Raw genomic sequence first — 22,338 nt, 5'->3', positions numbered from 1 at the left:
TACAACAAACAAACAAAACAGGATGGTAGCCCCTAACTTGAATTTAAGCATTCCAATCGGACACATAAACAGTAACCTTATCGCCGTGCCAGCATGCTGACTAGAAGATAGCAAGGCTGGGGGCTATTTAGTTTTCTGTCTGTGGATGCTGTATGGCTGGGGTGTCTCTGTGGTTTCAGGGCGCATCGTTTTCAAGCAGTCCGAGGCAGACATGTCAGTGTTTTTTTTTTTTTTTTGTCCTGCCCATTTTATTAGTTATCAAAACAAACTGTATTAGAGAGAGCCACAAATGTAGCCCCACCTAAGTAAATGCCACTGGTTCTCAGGGGAAGCAGGTTTAGGAGCACAGACCGTGACCTTCATACAGCCTTCATTTCACTTTTTATATGGAATTTACTCAGGATACACCCGAACCTGAACCCATATTCAGCAAGTGACAAATTATTGGTGTCTATATATATATATATAGACATATAACATATCTAATGTATATATATTTTTAATAAGGGAAACACTTCCTGCGAGTGATTGGCTCAGAAGTTCTCTGGTTCAAACTACAAAGGCTGACACCGCTGTCAGTCAGCACAATCAATCCGAACTGAAGACGACAGCAGACAGACAGGAGACCGAGACAGACAGAAGTTATTTCCGAGAAATTTTTTTTCACAGCTATATTTCTTTTGATTTGCAGAATGGACAGTCATCAGACTAAACCTGCATCACTTGAGTCTGCAGGTTTAGTATTAACAGGCTTCATTGGGAGGCTAACATAACATACCGCCATTAGTCTGTTGGTCTAGCTTATAATTGCCTATCATGACCTTGGCAATGGTATTCTTTATAAATATAGTTTTAATACACAGGAATTTCAGTCATTTTATATTTCTCTGTGGTTAAAATCCTACAATTTAAAAACAAACAAACAAACAAACAAAACTTCAGGTTTTAGCCATAAACACTTTTTTTTCCTGAGTGTGAAGCCTAATTATTTTGCCCCAAAACAAATACAAATATCTAGATGTGTGTGGTATTGAAAATATCCATCTTAAATAACATGTGATAAAAATCCTGTCTCAAAATTCTGTATTTTTTTTTCCTTCGAAGTGAGAACATCTGTCAGTGTGGTGAGACAGTTTCATTTGTTTCCAGCGCAAACAAACTTGCCTTTTTCTGCCTGTTGGAACTTATTTCTATTCATATTGACACTGGTGTATAGAAAATTGCATTGTAAACAAGTGGATTTTTCTCAAACACATGCAGGATTTTTTCACTTGTTTTGAAAAGAGGAAAAATATATTTGTATGTATAATTCTAACTAACTTTTGTTCTTGTCTTTTCTTTTTTTTTTTTTTTTTAAAGTTGGACATTTGTTGCTGTTTACTTTTTGGCACTTGTGTATTCATACATATTCCTGGGAAACCAGACACTATAATTGCTCAGGCAATCAGAAGTGGAAATGTAGAGAATGACGGATAATAAAGTCATACCGGGTAAGCGCTGTGAAAAAAAACAAAATTAAATCTGGCATCATTACTTCAGGCACTGGAATTGGTTGTCTTTGGGTTTGTAGCTCTTATTCGTCTGAGAATAACCCAAATTAACCCCACCCCTAACCAAAAATAAGCCTCAACCTGACCTCATCCAGATTTGCGTGTGCCCTAACCCTCGTCCCTCTGCTGTTATTTACCTCTCATCACCAAGAAAGCCGCTGCAAAATTGCCACTGTAGTCTCTCCGCTCGGTCAGCAGAGAACACAAATCTTGCAGTTTCTCAGAAGCAAAAGTTAACAGATGAGAGGGGATTGGTGCATGTTTATATGTGCTTGCGTGGGTATGTGTGTGTGTGTGTGTGTGACAGGCGCTGCTGTTCAGTTCATTAGGGACATGAAGGCAAACGCAGCATCTTCTACCAGATGCTGACTGCCTGCTTGCAGCATTCAGTTAAGAAATAAATACAGACAAGAGCAGGCAAGATGGCTTCTGTGACCCTAACCCCTGCTTCTCTGAAACACACACACACACACAAACACACACACACACACACACACACACACACACTGAGATTGGTGTGTAAATACCACAGCTAACAGAAAAAAAAGGAAAAACTGGTAGGTAAGATGAAATTCTGTAATATCCGTTAATCCTTCAGCAAAGATCATCTTTGAAGCAACGGACAACAGAATGAAATCGGACCATGTCAACTCCCTGAGGTGATTTGTGCATGTTTGCCAGTGTCTGTTTGTAAATCTGTGTTTCCCTCTGTGTGTGTATACATGGGAGTGTGTGCGTCGCTATAACAGGATATGGTGCAGGCTGGCAAGATGAGAGTGTGTGTGTGTGTGTACAAGACAAGGCTCCGAAGAAAAGGAAGATTGAATGAGAAGAGAGAAGAAGTCAGCCATGATTAAACAGGATGAGCTCAAGCAAAAATACACACACGCACGTGTGCACGCACACACACACACACACACACACACACATAAAACAGTGCAGGGCAACTGTAGGCAGGTCTTAGGCTGGTTAGGTAACTAATAGCGCTGGCGAGCTATCACTCCTGGGGGGAGAAACGTGGAAGCTACCTGCAAATTAAAGTCATGCTCAATGACTCCAGTCCTCAAAAATACTCTATCTCTGTTCGCTGTTTTGGCAGACGGAAAAGTATTTGAGAAAAGGTTGATGAAATGAAAAGAAGAAATGGAGGAAGGCTTAACAAATTGTGGCTCCAGCATTATCTCTTAAATTGGCCTTGGAAAACTGGCAATGAAATTCCTGCACGCTGCACCCTGACAAAAATTTTGCTGTAAATTCTATAACCTCAAACGAAAGATGCTGTGGTGGGAATTACTTAGTGAGTTTGGTTTTCAGAGTGTACTACTACTACTACTACTACTACTACTACTACTACTACTAACTTTATTTATGGAGCACTTTTTGAAATTGAGGTTACACAGTGCTTCACAAGTGGAGAAATACAAGAAAGCAGGGGATCAAATACAAAATCACCAGCAATAAATAAACTAACGAATAAAAACATTGAGAAAAAGCCATATGATTTAAAAGAAAGCGGTAAATTTTCTAGTCTAAGTTCTTCATGTAAGCATTTCGAAAGGGTTGGAGAGCTAACAGCAAAAGCCCTGTCACCCCTGGTCGCACTACGGGCTTAAAAATCAAGACTGAAAATTTTTAAAAGGTCTAAAATGGACAAGCAACCAGTGGAAGAAAGCTAAAATAGCGGAGATAATCATATCTTCATGATTTATTCAAAAGTCTGGCAGCTGCATTCTGGACAAACCTGAAATGGTGTGATCATATTTTGGCTGAGGCATGCAAACGCGGCATTACAATAATCCAGACGAGAAGTGATAAAAGTATGAATAACTCTTTGGAAATAATTGAAAGCAGATAAAAGTATGAATAACTCTTTGGAGATAACTGAAAGTAGTAAAATATCTAATTTTCAGGCTAGGCTAGGCCTGCGCTGGCTGGAGGTGACAGGCTCTGAAAAATATTTGGCTCTTGCACCTTTAATTTCACTGTTAGAAGGTCGTAACACCAGCTGCACTGCGACTCTTTATTTATGTGTCGGTGCACTGACCTTCCTCGGGCAATGCTCATGCCTGAGGAAACTAGGAATTCACCTGAGAATTTACCTGAGAAACTCTGCCTCGTTCGCGGCTCATGCTAAGTGACCTACTCAACACAGCGTACGCTAATGTGTGAGCATGGAGCGCCGAGGACCTCCATCTCCTGGGAACGTGTGTGTATGATTTTGGTATGTTCATGTCACTTAACATCAAATATTCCCAACATATTCTATTTTATTCTATTCTGTTCTGGGCTATTCTATTCTATCAGGACAAAAAAAAAACATAGCATATTTTGCCGTAAGCACATGAAGGCACTGCACTGCGTGTTCCTGGTATAATGGTATGAGCAGAGAATGGCATGAATGCTTGTAAGTGGCTGGATGTGGAGTGTGCATGTCGCCTAGTCAGCAAACGGCACGCTGTATCAATAAACCGCTCATTATGCACAGGCCTCGTGGCCATTCAGCCTTCCATTATCCTCTCAACTATTCCAACGTGAACTTATGGATGATAGTGTAACTCTGTCCAGAAGGCAGCAAAAATCGAGGATGTGGGCATTACGGCTCATTTTGAGCACAGTGCATCTGGGGTAGCAGCTCAGCCTGTAAACTGGATGCACCAACACTGTTTACTCACTGCTGACAAGGAGGACTAAAAATTAAATTGCATGATAGAGGACAAGTCTCCGATATTCATCTTTTCCAAAGATGTTGACAGAAATTCTTTAAAATGGCAAAACTCCTTTAGAAACAAGCGACATTATCCCAAATGGAAGAACTGGCTTATTTTAAGGACATTAAGATGATTCAATATGAGGTAAAATTACTAGTTAACATTATTTTTCCATGACAAAAACACCCTTCTATGTTTAAAAAAAAAAACATAAGTTTCACTTTCATTTCTGACATCATGCACTTGGTTCTGGGGTCAGCCCGACATCCAACACCATTTTCACCCTCGATGCCGGGCATGGGTGAAAACCTCCAGAAGAGATGCTTGATTCTGAGCTGTTGCTGAGCCAAACTCAAATACAAGTATCCGCGCATCCCGAGGAGTGTGTTGAGCACAGAGAGTGCGGTTTCTCTCTGTCGATGCTAAATTATACAGACACAGAGGCGGCGAGAGGGCAGGGTCACTGCATGGTGGAGCTGCTGGGCTTGCAGTGTTTGATGAGACTGTATGGGAGGAAGTTCAAAGTCCTGACCCAGCATCCAGAGGGCAGACACAGCACATCTTGCTAGTTATCCAGCTTTTAAATTCCTCTCCTGTCCTTGCCACCAAATCTTGCTGTTTTCTTCCTGATTTACCTTTCATGTCATTTTATTTTGCTTTTTTTTCTTGCTACATACGTTTGCGCTTTCACTCACACGTTTTTCTTCCTTTCCTGACAGACCACTCTCACTTTCCGTCGTATTACTGCCTCCCGTGATCGAATATTGTGGTAAGGGATGATTGGGCTCCATCCATTTGCCTGTCCATCTGTCACACATGATTTCTAAGCCTCTGCTGGCCTGTTTTGGGTGAATACCAGATTTTGACACTTGGGGTCCAGCAGGCCAACAGGGCCTTAAACTGAATGCCCAGTATCACACACTGCTGGGCCAAATTTGATGAAACTTTGGCGAGTTACATTTTTTTCCCCCCAGTACTGAGAATCCATGACAGTGCCACCAACAGGTCTTTCTTTCTTTCTTTCTTTCTTTCTTTCCTTCTGTCTTTCTTTCTTTCTTTCTTTCTATCATTTATGCAGCAGATCCACCCTTGCTTTTAATTTCTCTATGCCGCTGAATCCAACTCTCCTCCTCCTCTTTTTTGTTTTCTTTTCTTTGCTTTGCTTTGCTCATCCACCCTTCCTCCTTCCCCGCATCACTGTGCAGGCTTTCTGTACTCTGTAGTCCGTCCCAGCCAGATCGGTCCAGAAGGAGAAGTGCTCGCTCGAGGCCACGCGACAACAGCAGCTTTCAGAGCAGTGAAGGAAACCGTACCAGATGTACCGATGCCTGCGGGCGCCGGCCGCTGCTCTCTCTCACTTCCTGACAACATTCGGAAGTCGCACAGAATCCCAGTGCAGCAGTAGCAAAAAAATTCGTCTATCAGGGCTCGCGTTGATCTGAATTTTGGATATGTTTATCTGCAGAACGTGCGGTTTCAGAGAAGCTGTAAATGAAGATGATGAAGTGGGGTGGGAAGGGGGCTTAGTGGAGCTCAGAGTATTAGCATATTCGGGCCAATACAGAAATTTACAAAGCAGGAAATATCAACAGGGTGGCTGTATATTGTCTGGTGGAAACACTCCCACAGTGATGACTCACACATTGCAAGGGGTCATTTTACTGTAAAAAAAAGCATGTAATATTGCTTAATGTAGCTTTAACATGACTCAATGCAAGTTCTGTGCTTCCCATCAACAGCGACTGCTCAGTTCTACAATAAATATCTAATTATTCAATCTGCATCACATCCATCATGTAACTAAACTGGCCAGACTAGATGCCATTTTTAATTAAAGGCTGTTGTCACATCAGCCACGTATATATATCTGTCTAAACCTATTCTATAAACATTGCTATGGTTTCCTGTTGCCGATCAGCCTAACATCAAGACTATACCTCCACACACACACACACAGTAAAACACACATTTAGGGCTTTGATGGTAGAACAGGGCAGTTTTCACCCTCCTAATATTCTCACCTTTTGCCTATGAGCTCTAATGCCTGAAAGATGTGTCATAACCATCAGAGTACAGCAGAGTTTAAAAAGTGACAGTTGTAGACTAGGCTGCTCACTTCATCCAGCAAGAAACACATCAGGATAATGAAACGAGGCAGGTCGCTCCACCAGTGTGAGGGCAATGTCACTTCATTCATATAAATTCTTGAAACAAAGTGATTTGCATTAGCAGATTCAATTACAGGCTGATTTTCTGATAAAGTGATTTCCCCCCCTGCATTGCATGTGAAAAGCTACAAGGGGAAACCTTCTCATGTAAAAGGTTTTCAAGTATTTGAATTTGGATGATTATTATCTGAATCACTGGTGTGCAAAGTGGGGTCGGATGTACATTTTAAAAAATCTCCACCATTTAGTCTTACGTTCAGTGTTAAAGTTTTGTTTTTCTTAACACTAATTTTTTTTAAAAACTGCTAGTGGAATGAAATAATCCCACTCGTTTCCAGCGCTTCCTTATTCTGCCCTGTTTCAACATATTTATACTTGTTCCTGGAAAAAAAAAACATCCTGAAACAAATTGAAACTGCATTGGAAACTAGAGGAATTATCTTATCCTGTGGGCAAATTGTTTCACTTGACTGAAGAAAAGGATTTAAGCACTGAAAATGAGACAAAATGGCTTGTTGAGATGGAAATTTGTCATTGTGTAGTATTCAAACACACAGACAGGGGTGTGTGGTTCATTAGGGGCGCTGGGGCGTTGAACGTCTCTCAATTCCAATCGTGAAGTGCATATTTTATTTTATTTTTTTGGTTTTTGTTACTGTTGTTTTCATTTTCAGTTGTTACTCTCATATAAATCACATATTATTGCACAAAAATGTGATGACTGATGAAAAAGGGCTGCATACAATCTTTGTCTGTGTGCTGAAGGGCGAACTGTTCTCCGTCCAACAGCGGGGTGTGTGTAATATGTTCGGCTCTTCCTGGTGGCCCCTGATTGGTTGCACGCTGAAAATGACTGAATCTGGGGTGTACATTTTTCCGAAATATTACTAGATTGGCCAATTTTCCACCCGATGGACAGGCTTTACGTTGGATTGGGCAGAAACGGGAGTCACAGATTCAAAACATCTGTCTGGAAAATGTAAAAACCATGAAGAAAGCAAAAGTCATATGGATAAGTCAATGAAATTTGCCATGTCTGGAACAGCAGACATTGCTAGCCAGCTTAGCGACAGCATCACTAAGCACAGTGAAGAGGCTGATAGGAACAGTGCTGCACTTTCAAAGATTATTGACTGTTTAAAATGTTGTGGTGTATGTGAACTTGCATGACATGGCCACAGCCTGGGATATTTAATGGGCCGGTGGACTTTGCAGCTAACTTGGACAGTGTGTTGAAACACCTCTTAGAAAGGGCCACTGTGTTAAAAGGAATGTCCAATACCATCCAGAATAAATGGCTGGATTGGATGCTGAAGATTATGCGTGAGTGCGTGGACCTTCTTCCTTCCTTATAGGACTAAAAGACGACTTTTGTTACATGCTACCAGTGTGTTAATGTGACCAGACTTCTTAAGTCTCAAACCGGGACACCTGACAGTTTGAGTACACCACGCAGAGGGACTCAGATGAATTTTATCCATGAGTGGAAAAACTTTCATGTAGCGTATTCACAGACTGGATGTCCAAAGTGTCTTAGATTCTAGTTTAATTATTTCTATTTTGTCATCCAAAATGCTTTTAACAAATATACAACCTAATCTTTTTCTTTCAGTGGGTGCAGTGTGTGTGTAAACAAGGAATTACGATTATCATTATTACTAACAATAATAATAACAATAAAAATCATTATTATTGTTGTTATTATTAATGCTACTTCAATATTAGGGTCAAATTTACCATGAAGACAGGGTCAACATACGTGGATTGCTGTGGTTCTGTGGTGATTAGTGTGTGGTGATATAGTTGCTAAGAGGCCACCAAAAGCTAGCCTAGCTATTGGCCACCAGCAGTCGGCTCTCTGCTAAACCGTACGACCAACATGCACAGAGTTACCCAGCGGAAAAGTCGTGCCACGCCACTGCACACAGATATGCAAACACACACACACACACACACACACACACACACACACACACACATGCACACCGACCTCTGCTGCACTGCTCATGCTGTCCATGCCCTCGCTGGCTCGGACCAGTAGCAGGTAGCGATGCTGGTCACTCTCGTAGTCGATGGAGCGGGTCAGGCTGATTTCGCCGGTCTCTGCAGAAATGGAGAAAAGGCTGCTGGGATTGATGAGGAGGCTGTAGCTGATTGGCTCCTTCTGGAAGGAAACGGCAGGTGTGACCAGGAAACTGCAGGGACAGAGAAAGAGAATGGACACGTGTGATTGGATGAGGAACGGGGACAAGAGCAGATGTTTGAATGGCAAAACAAAATGTTGCACAATAATTTCTATCCAGCACAACAAAGTAGAACACGGTGTATCAGAGTGGATCAAACTACAGCATGATGATAACAATAGAATGAAGCAGAGTAAAGCAGCATAGAGTACAGTAGAATACAACAGAATAGAGTTTAGTATGGGTAAGTACGGTATGGTAAGGCAGACTGCAGTGTAGCACAGCAGAGCATTGGAGAGTGGATGATTAATGGCTTTACGGTAGACTAGAGCAGAATAGAATAACATAGATTTCAGTTTAGCAAAGTGAACCGGGTCAGTCTCATATAAAACGGACTGGACTGTGTACCAAATGATCCAATATTGTATATGCTACATCACATAGTGCAGATTGGTGCTGAAACAAGTCGATGAACTGATCAGCCACCTAATTTCTATAAGTAACTGTTTCAGAAATAAGCTGGTTCAGTATGATCACCAAGATGCGTATTTTTCTCCATTCATATCATCTCCCTCTATCTCCATCTCTATCTACATCTATCCACATCTATTTTTGACACTTTAAAGCCTCATTGAGCGATCAGTGAGTGAGAAAAAAAAATTGACAATTGAGACAAAAATGATTTGCGATTCTGATCATGTATTTCAGTCCATTCGAACAGCAGCATCAGTTGCACTTAACTAAACACTGCAGAAGAAAGTGATATGCACCATATAATCCTTATATGGTGGGGGGTGGGGGGGGGGTGGGGGGGGGCATTCAGCGTGAAAATGGCTGGATGCTTGTTATTTATGTTATCCACTGCTCGTATGCATTTCCTGAAGAAACGCGCGGAAAGCAAATGACCAGAAGTTTCATTTCACCGGTTTTCCAAATCTGCCAGTCAAAGTACAGAGGCTGGAGGGGAATAATGAGACCGATCCAAGGACAGTAGTCATTACTGTACCACATTACTGTAAGACTAGCAGACCTGAGGCTATATGACTGTCTGCGAGTGTGTGTGTGTGTGTGTGTGTACGTGTCTGAGTGTAATGTGTGAAAGCATGCATGCCTGTGTGTCAGTGTACCATGCATATTTTAACAAATATCATACTGATGCACAACATGATCTAATATGAATGGGGTGGAGACCATGCATTATATTTAGCACACTCCACTGAACTACTGATTAAAGCTTTACACCACAACAACACAGCGCCTTTGTGTGTGTGCGTGCACGCGCGTGTGTGTGTGTGTCTGAGCGAATCAATACTTGGAGGTACTTCTTTAACTCTGTTGCTGCATACAGTACAGGCTCAAGGTTGAATGCATAATGCTTAAAGCGTGGAAATCTATTTAGTGAAAAGGTGAAATATGAGAATGGGTTAGCGCAGCCAGGGAACGAAAGAAAAGTTATTATGTGTGTGAGTATCAAGTATAATGCATGTGATGAATTAATCCTTTAGAAACTATAAGTAATGTAGAACTAATGTTCCCCTGAATGGGTATCAGTCATCACTGTAGCAGAAAGAGAATGTCTGAGAGTGTGTATGTGTGTATGTGTGCATGTGTGCATGGATGTGTGTTTGTGTGTGTGTGTGTGTGTGTGTGTGTGTGGGTGGGTGTGTGGGTGAGTCAGTGCATGTGCATATTTCAAATAAAAGGGTAACCCTACAATAAGAGTACAACAATTAACGTTAGTTAATGCTGTAATAAACATTAACTAACAGGTAATAAACATTAAGTAACAGTTAACTAACCATTAACTAATGTGTCTAAGAATCATGTACTAATGCTGTTCATGCTAAGGTATTAATTTATATGTTATTTAAGGGTTATTGTAGATATTATTAACATTAGTAAATGCCATAATACAGGGATTAAAGCTATATATATATATATATATATATATTTTTTTTTTTTTTTTTTTTTTTTTTTTTTTTTTCAGGCCAGTTCATATTCCCCCGCAATGCGCTGCAACGCGCTTTAAGAATGGCCCCTTTTCTGCCGTGCGATCGCTTCCCGTCGCATCTCCATTTGTTTTTCACAGTTTGATCTATTTTTGAAACGTCGGAGCCTTCCTTCACTATCAATGCGTCCATGTTGCCATGTGGAAATCTACTGGAATCTTCTCCGTGTTAAAGATAAATGACCAATCGCAAAACTCGGCGACAGCAGCTGTAGTAACACGGAGATGAACATTCAACTTTCATTACATGACGATTAATATGCTCTGTCCTTATTCAAATAAAGTATAAAGTAAACCCGAACCTCAACAGGGAAAAGACACTTACCAAAGAGGCTGCTCTCAGATGACGTTATCCATCAGCTATCCATTTTGAGTTGGTAAAAAATCCACGTTACATCTCTGTTAATTTCACTCATGCAGTTACAGCAGGGGTCCGTTTCACGAAGCAGGTTCAACAAACTCCGAGTCTTACCCCGAACTCTGAGTTGATCTACTCTGAGATAGGAAGCACTGAGTTTTCGGTTCCAGAACAGCTGATTTGAGTTAGTTTGATCTGACTGATCGGGTTACTTTTAACCCTCACCTCTAACTGGATCAAGACTCCTAGCCACCAGACGCCTCATCTGAGAAACAACAGCAGAAACCGAGACTGGACCAGCGTAACTTTACCGAAGCCTGATCACCGCAGCGGGCCCAGTGTTTGGGCCCATACCGGTAAGTTTCCTACCTGGAGACCTAAGCCTGCTCTAAAGCCAAGAAATCGCCGTGGACTCCCGTTGTGGAGTCCTCGTGTGTAAGTTTACAATCCGTGTCTCTCGTGACTGGCACTACTACTCCACAGGAGCATTTTTAAAGTGTTTAGCCTTCTGTTTACAAGGTAGCCTAACCAGCCGCTAACGAAACAAACACACAACACACCTTTGCTGCCGGAGTTTGTTTCCCTGTTCCCACAGCGACAATCTACCACCACCATGGGTCCACTCACCTCGCCATCCGGGTGTGATCGCTGCCATCAGCTAAGCCAAACCATCCTCTGCAACCGCCGCACCATCGCTGAGCTGGAGGGACGCATATCCGACCTCCACCAACTCCGGGTTGAGGAAGAGTTTATGGAGTCGCTGGTGGTCACCGTGGGAGCCGATGCTGCTACACCTGCAGAAGCCGAGCTGGACACCACCATCCCGATGCCCCTTCAACTCGATATCCCCATCCCAACCACTGCTCCACCCGTCCTAGCCGAAGCCGAGCCCCAGACCACCATCCAGGTAGCCCAGCCTCCCTCCGGGGGTACCGAAGCCCGCTGGCTACAAGAGGGAGCGAAACCCAAGAAAAAGTCGGCAGTTTTCGCCTGCTTTACCCCCAACCCTAACATCCGCAGCTCAACTCCTGGTCACGGTCCCTGGATCCCAGTTAAAAATAAAAACAGAAGAAATAAGTCGTCCCCACGTTCACCTGCTCCTGCAGATTCTTCAGAGGATATTCCGCTCACAAACCGGTTTAGTTCTCTGGAAGAACAGGACTTCCCTCCGTTTCCCCCTCCGCTGATGCAGCTACGAGTTTCACCTCCACCGCTGCTCAAACCACACAGCTATCGGCGCCGACAGTCACAACGCCCCCGAGCCACCACCGAGAGCCTTCCTGGTCGAGCTGTCCATCGCCAGCCGAAGCGCGCTCCTCCTGCCCGTCGCGACTACTACCGCTCCACCGCTGGGTCGCTCCTAGTGAGTCTGGGTTGCCTGCTGAATCGGATTCCGATGAGAAGTGTGCCAGCAGCTCCCCTGTTCTTTTAGTCGGGTCCTCTATGGTTCGTGATGTGCGAATCAACATGTGCTACACATCCTGTCACCCAGGTGCCTGCGCTAATCACCTTAATGACGTCATACCCCCGCTGCTCTGTAAACTCCCCTCTGCCCGTGCCGTTGTGGTTCATTTGGGAGGAATAAATGACCTCAAACAGCAACAGTCAATGAAGCTCAGAGATGACTGCATTCAGCTCATTGACAATATTCTACACTCAAATAAGCAATGCATCATCTCTGGGCCCCTCCCTCCTCCCTCTTTTGGCGATATGAAGTTTAGCCGACTCAGGCAGCTTCATGTGTGGCTTAAAGGTTACTGCAATAGCACTGGCATCCCTTATGCAGATAACTTCACCACCTTTCTTGACAGACCAGAACTCTTCAAGCATGACCGTCTCCACCTGAACCATGCAGGGTCCCGCCTTCTATCCCAGAACATCGACCTCACACTAAGATCCTGCAAAGCTCTCTCCATCTGACTGTCTCCACTCGCTAAATGTAATAGAGACTCCACCCCACTCATCCCCGCTGTCACTTATTGTTTCACAAACGCACCCCCAGCTTTCATTCCAAGTGCTAACAACTATGGGTCTGGGATAAATAATTATAACAATAATCAAATATACAATATTCCGGTTATAAGCAGAAAAAGACCTAAGCACTCAAACAAAAGCCACACTTGTTACTCCACTGCTACTATCACCACTTCAAATTTAATCTCGATTCCTTTGAAACCTTGCATTGCTGCTCCTACCCATGTTTCAAATCTATCACTTAACCCAGACACATTCAAAAGCAGAAATGGTCTAGGAATAATTCATCTGAATATTAGAAGCCTGTCAAAGAACTTGGATTATGTTAAAGTCCTAGTTTTACAGACTGATCCTGACATTTTAGTTTTAAGTGAATCATGGCTACAGGAAAGTATTAAAGATTGTGATGTAAATTTGGCTGGATACAGTTTGTTTAGAGCAGATCGAGCTAGAAGAGGAGGTGGAGTGGCAGTTTTTGCTAAGACTGGTTTAATTGTGTCTGTATTGGACTCTGTTTCTAGGTCTAAATGCTTTGAATTTATTGCTTTAAAAGTTCAACTTGGACCTCTGCCATTGGTGGTTATTGGTGTTTATAGACCTCCGTCCGCAGATGTAAATTCTGTGGATGTATTGACAAATCTTATCTCAAAATATATTGATTTTGAAATGCTTGTTTTGGGTGATTTCAATTTGAATTGGATCGACAGCACCTCAAATTATCTAAGGGATCTATGCTCTAATCTCAATTTAACTCAGCTTATAACTGAGCCCACAAGGCCAAATATGAAGGACCTTTCAAAATCAACTTTAATTGACCTTGTTTTCACTAATAGAGCTGATAAAATTATAGCCACTGGAGTTTTTGAATTAGGTAATAGTGATCATTGCCCCATAGCATGTGTAAGGAGAGCAAAAATAGAAAAAACAGGATCTCACACAGTCTCAAAAAGAAATCTCAAGATCTTTAATGAACAACTCTTCTTGGAGGATGTCTCACATAGCCTTGCTGACTTCACAGAAAAAATCACTGATGTGGAGATGGCTCTTGACTGCTTCACAGTTACATTTACTTCAATCATTAATAAACATGCACCCCTCAAGAAATTCAGGATCAAAGACAGAATTGAACCTTGGTTCTCAAAGGAACTATCAACTTTGTTCCGTGAGAAGAACAAAGCCTGGTCTCGTGCGAGGCGTTCAGGTGACCCTGCACATTGGTTGAACTTCAGACAACTTAGGAATAAATGTACTACAGCAGTGAGAAAATCAAAATCTGATTACTATTTAGCTCTAATCACTAGCTCCTCCTCAAACCCAGCCATGTTCTGGAAAGCAGTAAATCTGAACAAAAATAAGACATCTAAATTTCAGCCAAAAATCATTAACACTGGAAATTCTGTGGATTCAGATGACTTAGAGATCTGCCTTATCCTCAACAAGCACTTCACAGATGCTGCACTTTTATTTGAGAGAGAGTATCCAGAGCTTCTTTCAGTCAATATTGACAGCATTGATGCTGATGCTGATAGTGAGAGTGCTAGGGGTCAAACCAGTTTCTCCTTCCGTTCCTTCACACACAGTGAAGTGCGGAATGCACTACAATCCATAGACCCTAAATGCTCTACTGGTGAGGATAATTTGGATTCCTTCTTTTTAAAGCTCGCAGCCCCTGTTATCACACAGCACCTTGCCAACATTTTTAATCTGTCCATCTCAACTGGAAAATTCCCCATACTATGGAAAACTGCTCATGTAGTCCCCTTACATAAAGGTGGCACAAGGGATGACTTAAACAACTATCGCCCCATCTCCAAATTACCTTGCCTAGCAAAAGTAATGGAATCCTTGGTCAACTCTCAACTCAAGCCTTTTATTTCAGACCACTCACTCTTAAGTCCTTTTCAGTCCGGCTTCAGAGCCAATCATAGTACAATCTCCACCATCACATTGGTGTCAAACGACATAATAACTGCATTAGATAAGAGGTATCACTGCGCTGCTCTTTTTATAGATCTGTCTAAAGCATTTGATACAGTTGATCACCACTTGCTTCTCAGAAAATTAGATGGTATTGGTTTGGATAAAAATGCATGTACCTGGTTTCAGAGCTATTTATTTGATAGATGTCAGTGTGTTAAACTTGGTCATACAAAATCTAAATTTTTGGTAACTAATAGAGGTGTGCCACAAGGTTCTGTCCTGGGCCCCTTACTTTTCACTGTCTATATAAATGATATTGTTTCCTCTGTAAGTGATTGCCATGCTCATCTTTATGCTGATGACACAATTTTATATTGTATCGCGGATTCTGTACAGCTAGCCATCACAAATCTGCAACTTGCTTTTAACTCTTTTCAAGAATCCCGTATCCGACATAAACTACTTCTTAATGCAACTAAGACAAAATTCATGTTGTTTTCCAGATCCCAAAACATTGACTACAATAGTGTGCATTTATACACCAAAACTGGTTCAGAAATCGAGAGAGTCACAGAATACAAATACCTAGGCATCTGGCTTGATGAGGAGTTCTCATTCAAGTTCCATGTGAATGAGCTAGCCTCCAAGTTGCGACAAAAGATTGGCTTTCTGTACAGAAATAAATCAAGTTTTCCAGTACACTCGAGAAAAACAATTGTTGAAGCTGTATTTTTGTCTGTCATGGATTATGGGGATGTAATTTACAAACATGCTGCTGCTTCAACTCTGAAGCCCCTGGACACTGTTTATCACTCTGCCCTTAGATTTATAACTGGCGATAGATATGACACTCATCATTGCTTGCTCTACAAGAAAGTTGGTTGGCCCTCCCTTGAAGAGAGGCGCAAAGGACATTGGCTTTTATTCATCTTTAAAGCCCTTCTTGGTAGACTACCATCATACATCACAAACCTTTTAGCATGGAATTCTGGCACTTACATGACCCATTCAGCTGACTTATTACTCCTAAAAGTTCCCCGAGCTAGTACCGAACTTGGTAAAACTGCATTCTCCCATAATGCCCCAAACTCGTGGAACACTCTCCAGCACACTCTGAAGATGCAAGCACTCCCCTCTCTTGCACAGTTTAAGACTTTAGTCTCAGAACACTGTGTTTCTGATTGTACTTGTTTTAAATGATTTTCTTATTATATGTATGTGTTATTTTGTTTTTTAATGCGCTTGTAAACTCGACGGCATCGAAAATGAGGGTAACCTCAATGTCCATTCGAGGATAAATAAAGGTTGAATGAATGAATGAATGAATGATCAACTCGGAGTAGTTTCACCTGGAGTTAAGCGCGTGCACCAAAGCTGTAAAAAGACAGCCCCGATTTGACGAGTCACCATGGCAACGGGGCAACGGGCTGTGCAACACCGCTGCAGCAGCAAAGGAGAGGGAGACGGCGTGGGAGACGGCGTGGGAGAACACTGCTGCTCGGGTCAGTGCGTAAGTTTAAATGTAGTCCGTTGCAATCACAATGATATTACAGGGGGAAACTGCTTGAATGGTCGCCTATTAATTTATTTCATTTAGGTGCAATCCCGCGGGGGAGAAGCGCACTTGGCAGCAGCTTAAGGTGAAATATAAAAACATTGTTCGAACAGGTAAGACCTCGGCATAAACATGTATGCGCCGTCTTATAACCATCTCCCGACGAATATTTAATTCTCTGCGCAGTAACACTGCACCTTCATCCACGGGATCGTTGTCAACAGGACATGCCATGCTCGTGAAAAAATGTCGCCAACTAACTACTAATGGACTTCTAATAAAGACCGACTAACTGTTTTTTAATCATTATTATTATTATTATTATTATTATTATTATTATTATTATTTTAAATAACAGACGGCAGAACTAATACGCCACGCCAAAACTCGCCTGCTGACTGAATGAATGAGGAAGTTAAATACCGTGTGGCTGAAAGAGGGCGGATACACGAAACCTCGAGAAACTCGACGCCAGGTTAGTTTCATGGAGTCTGTTACTGCGGTAACTGACCGAGAGCTTAAGGTTCCTCCCTCTGTGAAACAGGCTAGAGTTACCCCTCTTTCTCTGGTTTGAGTTACCTCCCTTTGTGAAACGAAAAACTCAGAGTTTCCCTCATTTCAGGATTAACAGACTCAGAGTTTTCACTAAACCTGCTTTGTGAAACGGACCCCGGATCCTTCCCTGACGGGCAGGGGTGAACCCGCCTTCCTCTGTTTCTGATTGGCTAATACCAAGGCTCTGGCTGGCTTTATTGGTTTACAACAGCACCAGTTTAATGCCTAACATGATTTCATTGGATAGTCAAAACTGTACCACAACAAAATGCACGTGCAACTTTTTTGTCCCCCCTCTTTTGCCAACTGACGGAAATCCGTCTTGAGAGGGAGAACTTTAATCCCTGCATAATAATCATTAACTAACAGTTAATTAACCATTACAGCGTTAACTAATGTTAACTAATATTAATTGTTGTACTCTTATTGTAAAGTGTTACCAATAAAAGTTTACATTATTTACATTATGTATATATATATATATATATATATATATATACAGTACAGGCCAAAAGTTTGGACACACCTTCTCATTCAATGCATTTTCTTTATTTTCATGACTATTTACATTGTAGATTCTAACTGAAGGAATCAAAACTATGAATGAACACATGTGGAGTTATGTACTTAACAAAAAAGGTGAAATAACTGAAAACATGTTTTATATTCTAGTTTCTTCAAAATAGCCACCCTTTGCTCTGATTACTGCTTTGCACACTCTTGGCATTCTCTCCATGAGCTTCAAGAGGTAGTCACCTGAAATGGTTTTCACTTCACAGGTGTGCCATATCAGGGTTAATTAGTGGAATTTCTTGCTTTATCAATGGGGTTGGGACCATCAGTTGTGTTGTGCAGAAGTCAGGTTACTACACAGCCGACAGCCCTATTGGACAACTGTTAAAATTCATATTATGGCAAGAACCAATCAGCTAACTAAAGAAAAACGAGTGGCCATCATTACTTTAAGAAATGAAGGTCAGTCAGTCCGGAAAATTGCAAGAACTTTAAATGTGTGCCCAAGTGGAGTCGCAAAAACCATCAAGCGCTACAACGAAACTGGCACACATGAGGACCGCCCCAGGAAAGGAAGACCAAGAGTCACCTCTGCTTCTGAGGTTAGGGTTAGCAGGAGTTCTAGCAGGAGACCCATCTCTAGAACAACTGTTAAGAGGAGACTGCGCCAATCAGGCCTTCATGGTCAAACAGCTGCTAGGAAACCACTGCTAAGGAGAGGCAACAAGCAGAAGAGATTTGTTTGGGCCAAGAAACACAAGGAATGGACATTAGACCAGTGGAAATCTGTGCTTTGGTCTGATGAGTCCAAATTTGAGATCTTTGGTTCCAACCGCCGTGTCTTTGTGAGACGCAGAAAAGGTGAACAGATGGATTCCACATGCCTGGTTCCCACTGTGAAGCATGGAGGAGGAGGTGTGATGGTGTGGGGGTGTTTTGCTGGTGACGCTGTTGGGGATTTATTCAAAATCGAAGGCACACTGAACCAGCATGGCTACCACAGCATCCTGCAGCGACGTGCCATCCCATCCGGTTTGCGTTTAGTTGGATGATCATTTATTTTTCAACAGGACAATGACCCCAAACACACCTCCAGGCTGTGTAAGGGCTATTTGACCAAGAAGGAGAGTGATGGAGTGCTGCGGCAGATGACCTGGCCTCCACAGTCACCGGACCTAAACCCAATCAAGATGGTTTGGGGTGAGCTGGACCGCTGAGTGAAGGCAAAGGGGCCAACAAGTGCTAAACACCTCTGGGAACTCCTTCAAGACTGTTGGAAAACCATTTCAGGTGACTACCTCTTGAAGCTCATGGAGAGAATGCCAAGAGTGTGCAAAGCAGTAATCAGAGCAAAGGGTGGCTATTTTGAAGAAACTAGAATATAAAACATGTTTTCAGTTATTTCACCTTTTTTTGTTAAGTACATAACTCCACATGTGTTCATTCATAGTTTTGATGCCTTCAGTGAGAATCTACAATGTAAATAGTCATGAAAATAAAGAAAACGCATTGAATGAGAAGGTGTGTCCAAACTTTTGGCCTGTACTGTATATATTTGGCCTGTACTTTATATATATACATATATATATATATATAGATAGATAGATAGATAGATAGAATATAAACGTTTATAAAAGTATATCTATCTATCTATATATAGATATATATATAGATAGATAGATATATAGATACATGTAGAAATGCATACACACGTACATCACTATATAGCCTCATATAGTGTTTATTGGCAGTGTATCATCAGTGACAGTTTCAGAATAAAAGGAAAGTCATGAAAAGCTTATGATGGCAGCATCATCAGTGTGACACAGTACCAACCAATCTCACTTTCAGATTTTGCGCAGACACACAACTTTGACATACAGACAGACAGCAGCGATGGTCACGATCTTACTGCCCATCGGCTTTTCAAAGATGGTGCCTGAGTGCCTGAGTCTCCTCCTATTATTATAAAGTCTGTGATATTACTCAGTGATGTGTCGCAATGATATTACTTTTCCCAGTAATAAGTGATGTCCGTAATATTTTTACAAAGGAAAATAAAACTATATGACAAATGTGAATACTCAAGTTTCATGATTGTCTCGGCTTTGACATAATTTTGACAAAATATTCTGACAATGACAAAAGGATTAATAAAAACGGAGACATGTAAAGCGAGTGACTAAGAAAGGAGTCTTTTCTGAAAATTGTGCAAAGCAGTTGGCCCCTCTGTCAGCATAACTGGCCCCGAATGGCAACCACCACAGCCAGCACTATATGTACATGGACACATAAATGTCTACTTTTGCATGCCATGAGCCAGGGTGTGAGAGTGTGTTTAACTCACGGCTGTCCCTCCGGGGTGTTTTCTGGGATCGAGATGGTGAAAGAAGCGTTGGTGAACTGCGGTGGTCGGGCTCCCGCCACCACGGAGACGACGGCCGGTGCGCTGCGGCTGCCCAGCCGGTCGGCAGCCACCACCGTCAGCAGATACTCCCTGTCCCTCTGCAGGGGAAGCCCTGTAGTCCGTACCTGACCGCTCTTCCTGTCGACCTCGAAACGCCCGTCGCCACCTGCAGAGAGATTTAAAGAAGTCAGTTAAATGCAGCTTCAGTGTGATCTAATTGAGCGCTGATACATCTGATCGCTTAGGGGGCAACAATATGATGCATATGATACACTTTGATTATACACTAATAATCCATGGGCAATACTAAATAAATACATAAATGTATAGATAGATAGATTATTGGGTTATTAGCATCCTATTACATTACTATTACAGTACCACACTCAAATTCAGTGCTCCACATATTTTAAGCAAATCATCATTTTTCCATTCATTCCTTCAAACATCTTATATTCAGATAAGTTCAGAACTCATATCAGTTTGACTGTTATTTTCGGAAAAATTAATGTCAGTGAGGAATTATGTCACTCTACAAATGCTGATAAAATATATTTAGCAAATTAAAAAGTCCACTATATCCAGCCTGTACATGCCTGAATGTGTTAGATTAACACTGCAGCTGGCAGTTAATAATGTAAGTGTCAAGATGTCTGTAGATGTGACTGAACCAAATAAATTAGCAGAACAGTGGTGAGATAGTTTGACTATTTCTCACCAGAGTAACAAGCTCAAATTATGTTGATAGCACTTCATTTATTTATTTATTTATTTTCTGTGAGTCTCCTTTTCTTTTCTCCTTTTCCTCCAGACTTCTATTTCTGGCCCGGTTTGCAGAAGATGTCAACACACACAGAAAGCATGGTGGGTTACATCGCAGCCGCAGATTCCTCTTCGTTTTCCGCTCAGAGTAAAGCAGAGCAAAGGGCTCTGTGTGTGTGAAACACACGAGGTTATGTAAAAGCTACTGCTGTTTTCTGGGGCGCCCGGTGGCTCACCTGGTAGAGCGTGTACCACTTATCAAGGCTCAGTCTTTACAGCAGCGGCCCGGGTTCGCTGAGCCCTTTGTCATCCCCTTTCTCTCCTCTGCCTTCCCTGTCTCTCTCTACTGTCACTATCAAATAAAGCAAAAATGCCAAAAAATGATCTACAGTATATATTGCTGCCTTTAAGTGCTGTAACAAGTATTATACATACGATACAGGAATCTTATCAATAAGAACTGGAAAGTAGTACTATGTACATTTTTAACTGATGTTAAAAATGTACATATACAGCAACATTTATTTATTCTGTCTCTGCAGCACATCTCTATGTACCAGATGATGTATGAAATAAGAGCAACCAAAAATGCTTTTGATCCGTGTTCCTACAAAAAGCACTTGAATGTGTTACAGGACGTATTTACATTTTCTGTGGTCTGATATAGAAAGTAGTTCATGAGGCGCCCTTGAAAGCAGCATAAGGTACTGTATAAACCTAGCTGATGTTTTTGTGGTTTGTCTGTCATTTTCATCCAAACCACCATACAGTACACAGTTGTTTATTTTTGTTTTTGTTTTTGGATTATAGATGAGACTGAACGGGACAGTTTAATGCAAACGATTCTTCTGCCACAAAATAATGTGATTAAGAGAGTGAGAGATGAAACAGCAGCTGAAACAACTGGAAGGGAGGGTTTAGTCTAGATGTTAGCATCAGCGTTTGTGCTTTTATTGTAATTCTGATTGTGATTTCATTCTTTGTCCTCAAATTTTCCCCTCAGGAATAACAATGACTTTATACACAGCGGTCTTACAGATTCCAAAATAGGCAGGAGAAATCATTACATGGCACACAATAAGAAAAGCAATTATTTCGCGTGGCGGATAAATGAATTAAATTAAACCGGAAAATAGCTACATGTGCATGAAATACATATTTGCACAGTGCAGGCACGAATCTCAGGGGGCAATGGAGATGGACTCAATGCAGCGTCATAGAAAACATTTACAGAAATAAATCAGCATGATACAGTCTTTTCTGGTCTGCCTCGTACAAACCCACTGGAAACTAGATCTAAAAATATTCACCTCTGAAAAGGGATAACATCGGGCAAATGCTGAGTCACAATTAGTGTAATTTACAGCAGTTCTGATCAGTCAAAGTTGAAGCTGATGTCTTTGAAGTGAGCATGATCTAAACACGCTGCGTCATCGGAGCTGACAACTCCAAGAAATCCAACAAAGTTTCCCTCCACAGGGTCAAATACCGTTCAAAATAATAATTGAATCCTCCTTCCTGCAGCAGGTCTGTGCTCACCTAGTTCCACACTCATGGTGGCAAGCTTCCTCCTTTTTAAAGGGATATGAAACTAAAATAAGTAATCTCTCAATTTTTTTAAATTATTATAATTATTATTGGTTGTAAAAAAAACAAACAAACAAACAAAAAAAAACA

The 22,338-nt window shown here is 41.7% G+C and overlaps 1 protein-coding gene across 1 annotated transcript in view; it reads right to left on the bottom strand.

Annotated features, from left to right (window-relative positions):
• Positions 1-22,338, bottom strand: part of LOC115376252 (neural-cadherin) — a 376,719-nt gene that overhangs the window by 255,639 nt on the left and 98,742 nt on the right. Inside the window, exons 3-4 of the mRNA XM_030075748.1 lie at positions 19,840-20,065; positions 8,417-8,621 (exon numbers count right to left, since the gene is read on the bottom strand). Coding sequence (XP_029931608.1) covers positions 8,417-8,621; positions 19,840-20,065 — 431 coding nt within the window. The remainder of the gene's footprint in view (positions 1-8,416; positions 8,622-19,839; positions 20,066-22,338) is intronic.

The sequence above is a fragment of the Myripristis murdjan genome, chromosome 3 (assembly GCF_902150065.1).
Source record: "Myripristis murdjan chromosome 3, fMyrMur1.1, whole genome shotgun sequence".
Classification (NCBI taxonomy): Eukaryota; Metazoa; Chordata; class Actinopteri; order Holocentriformes; family Holocentridae; genus Myripristis; species Myripristis murdjan.
This window is presented reverse-complemented; position numbering and strand designations above follow the sequence as displayed.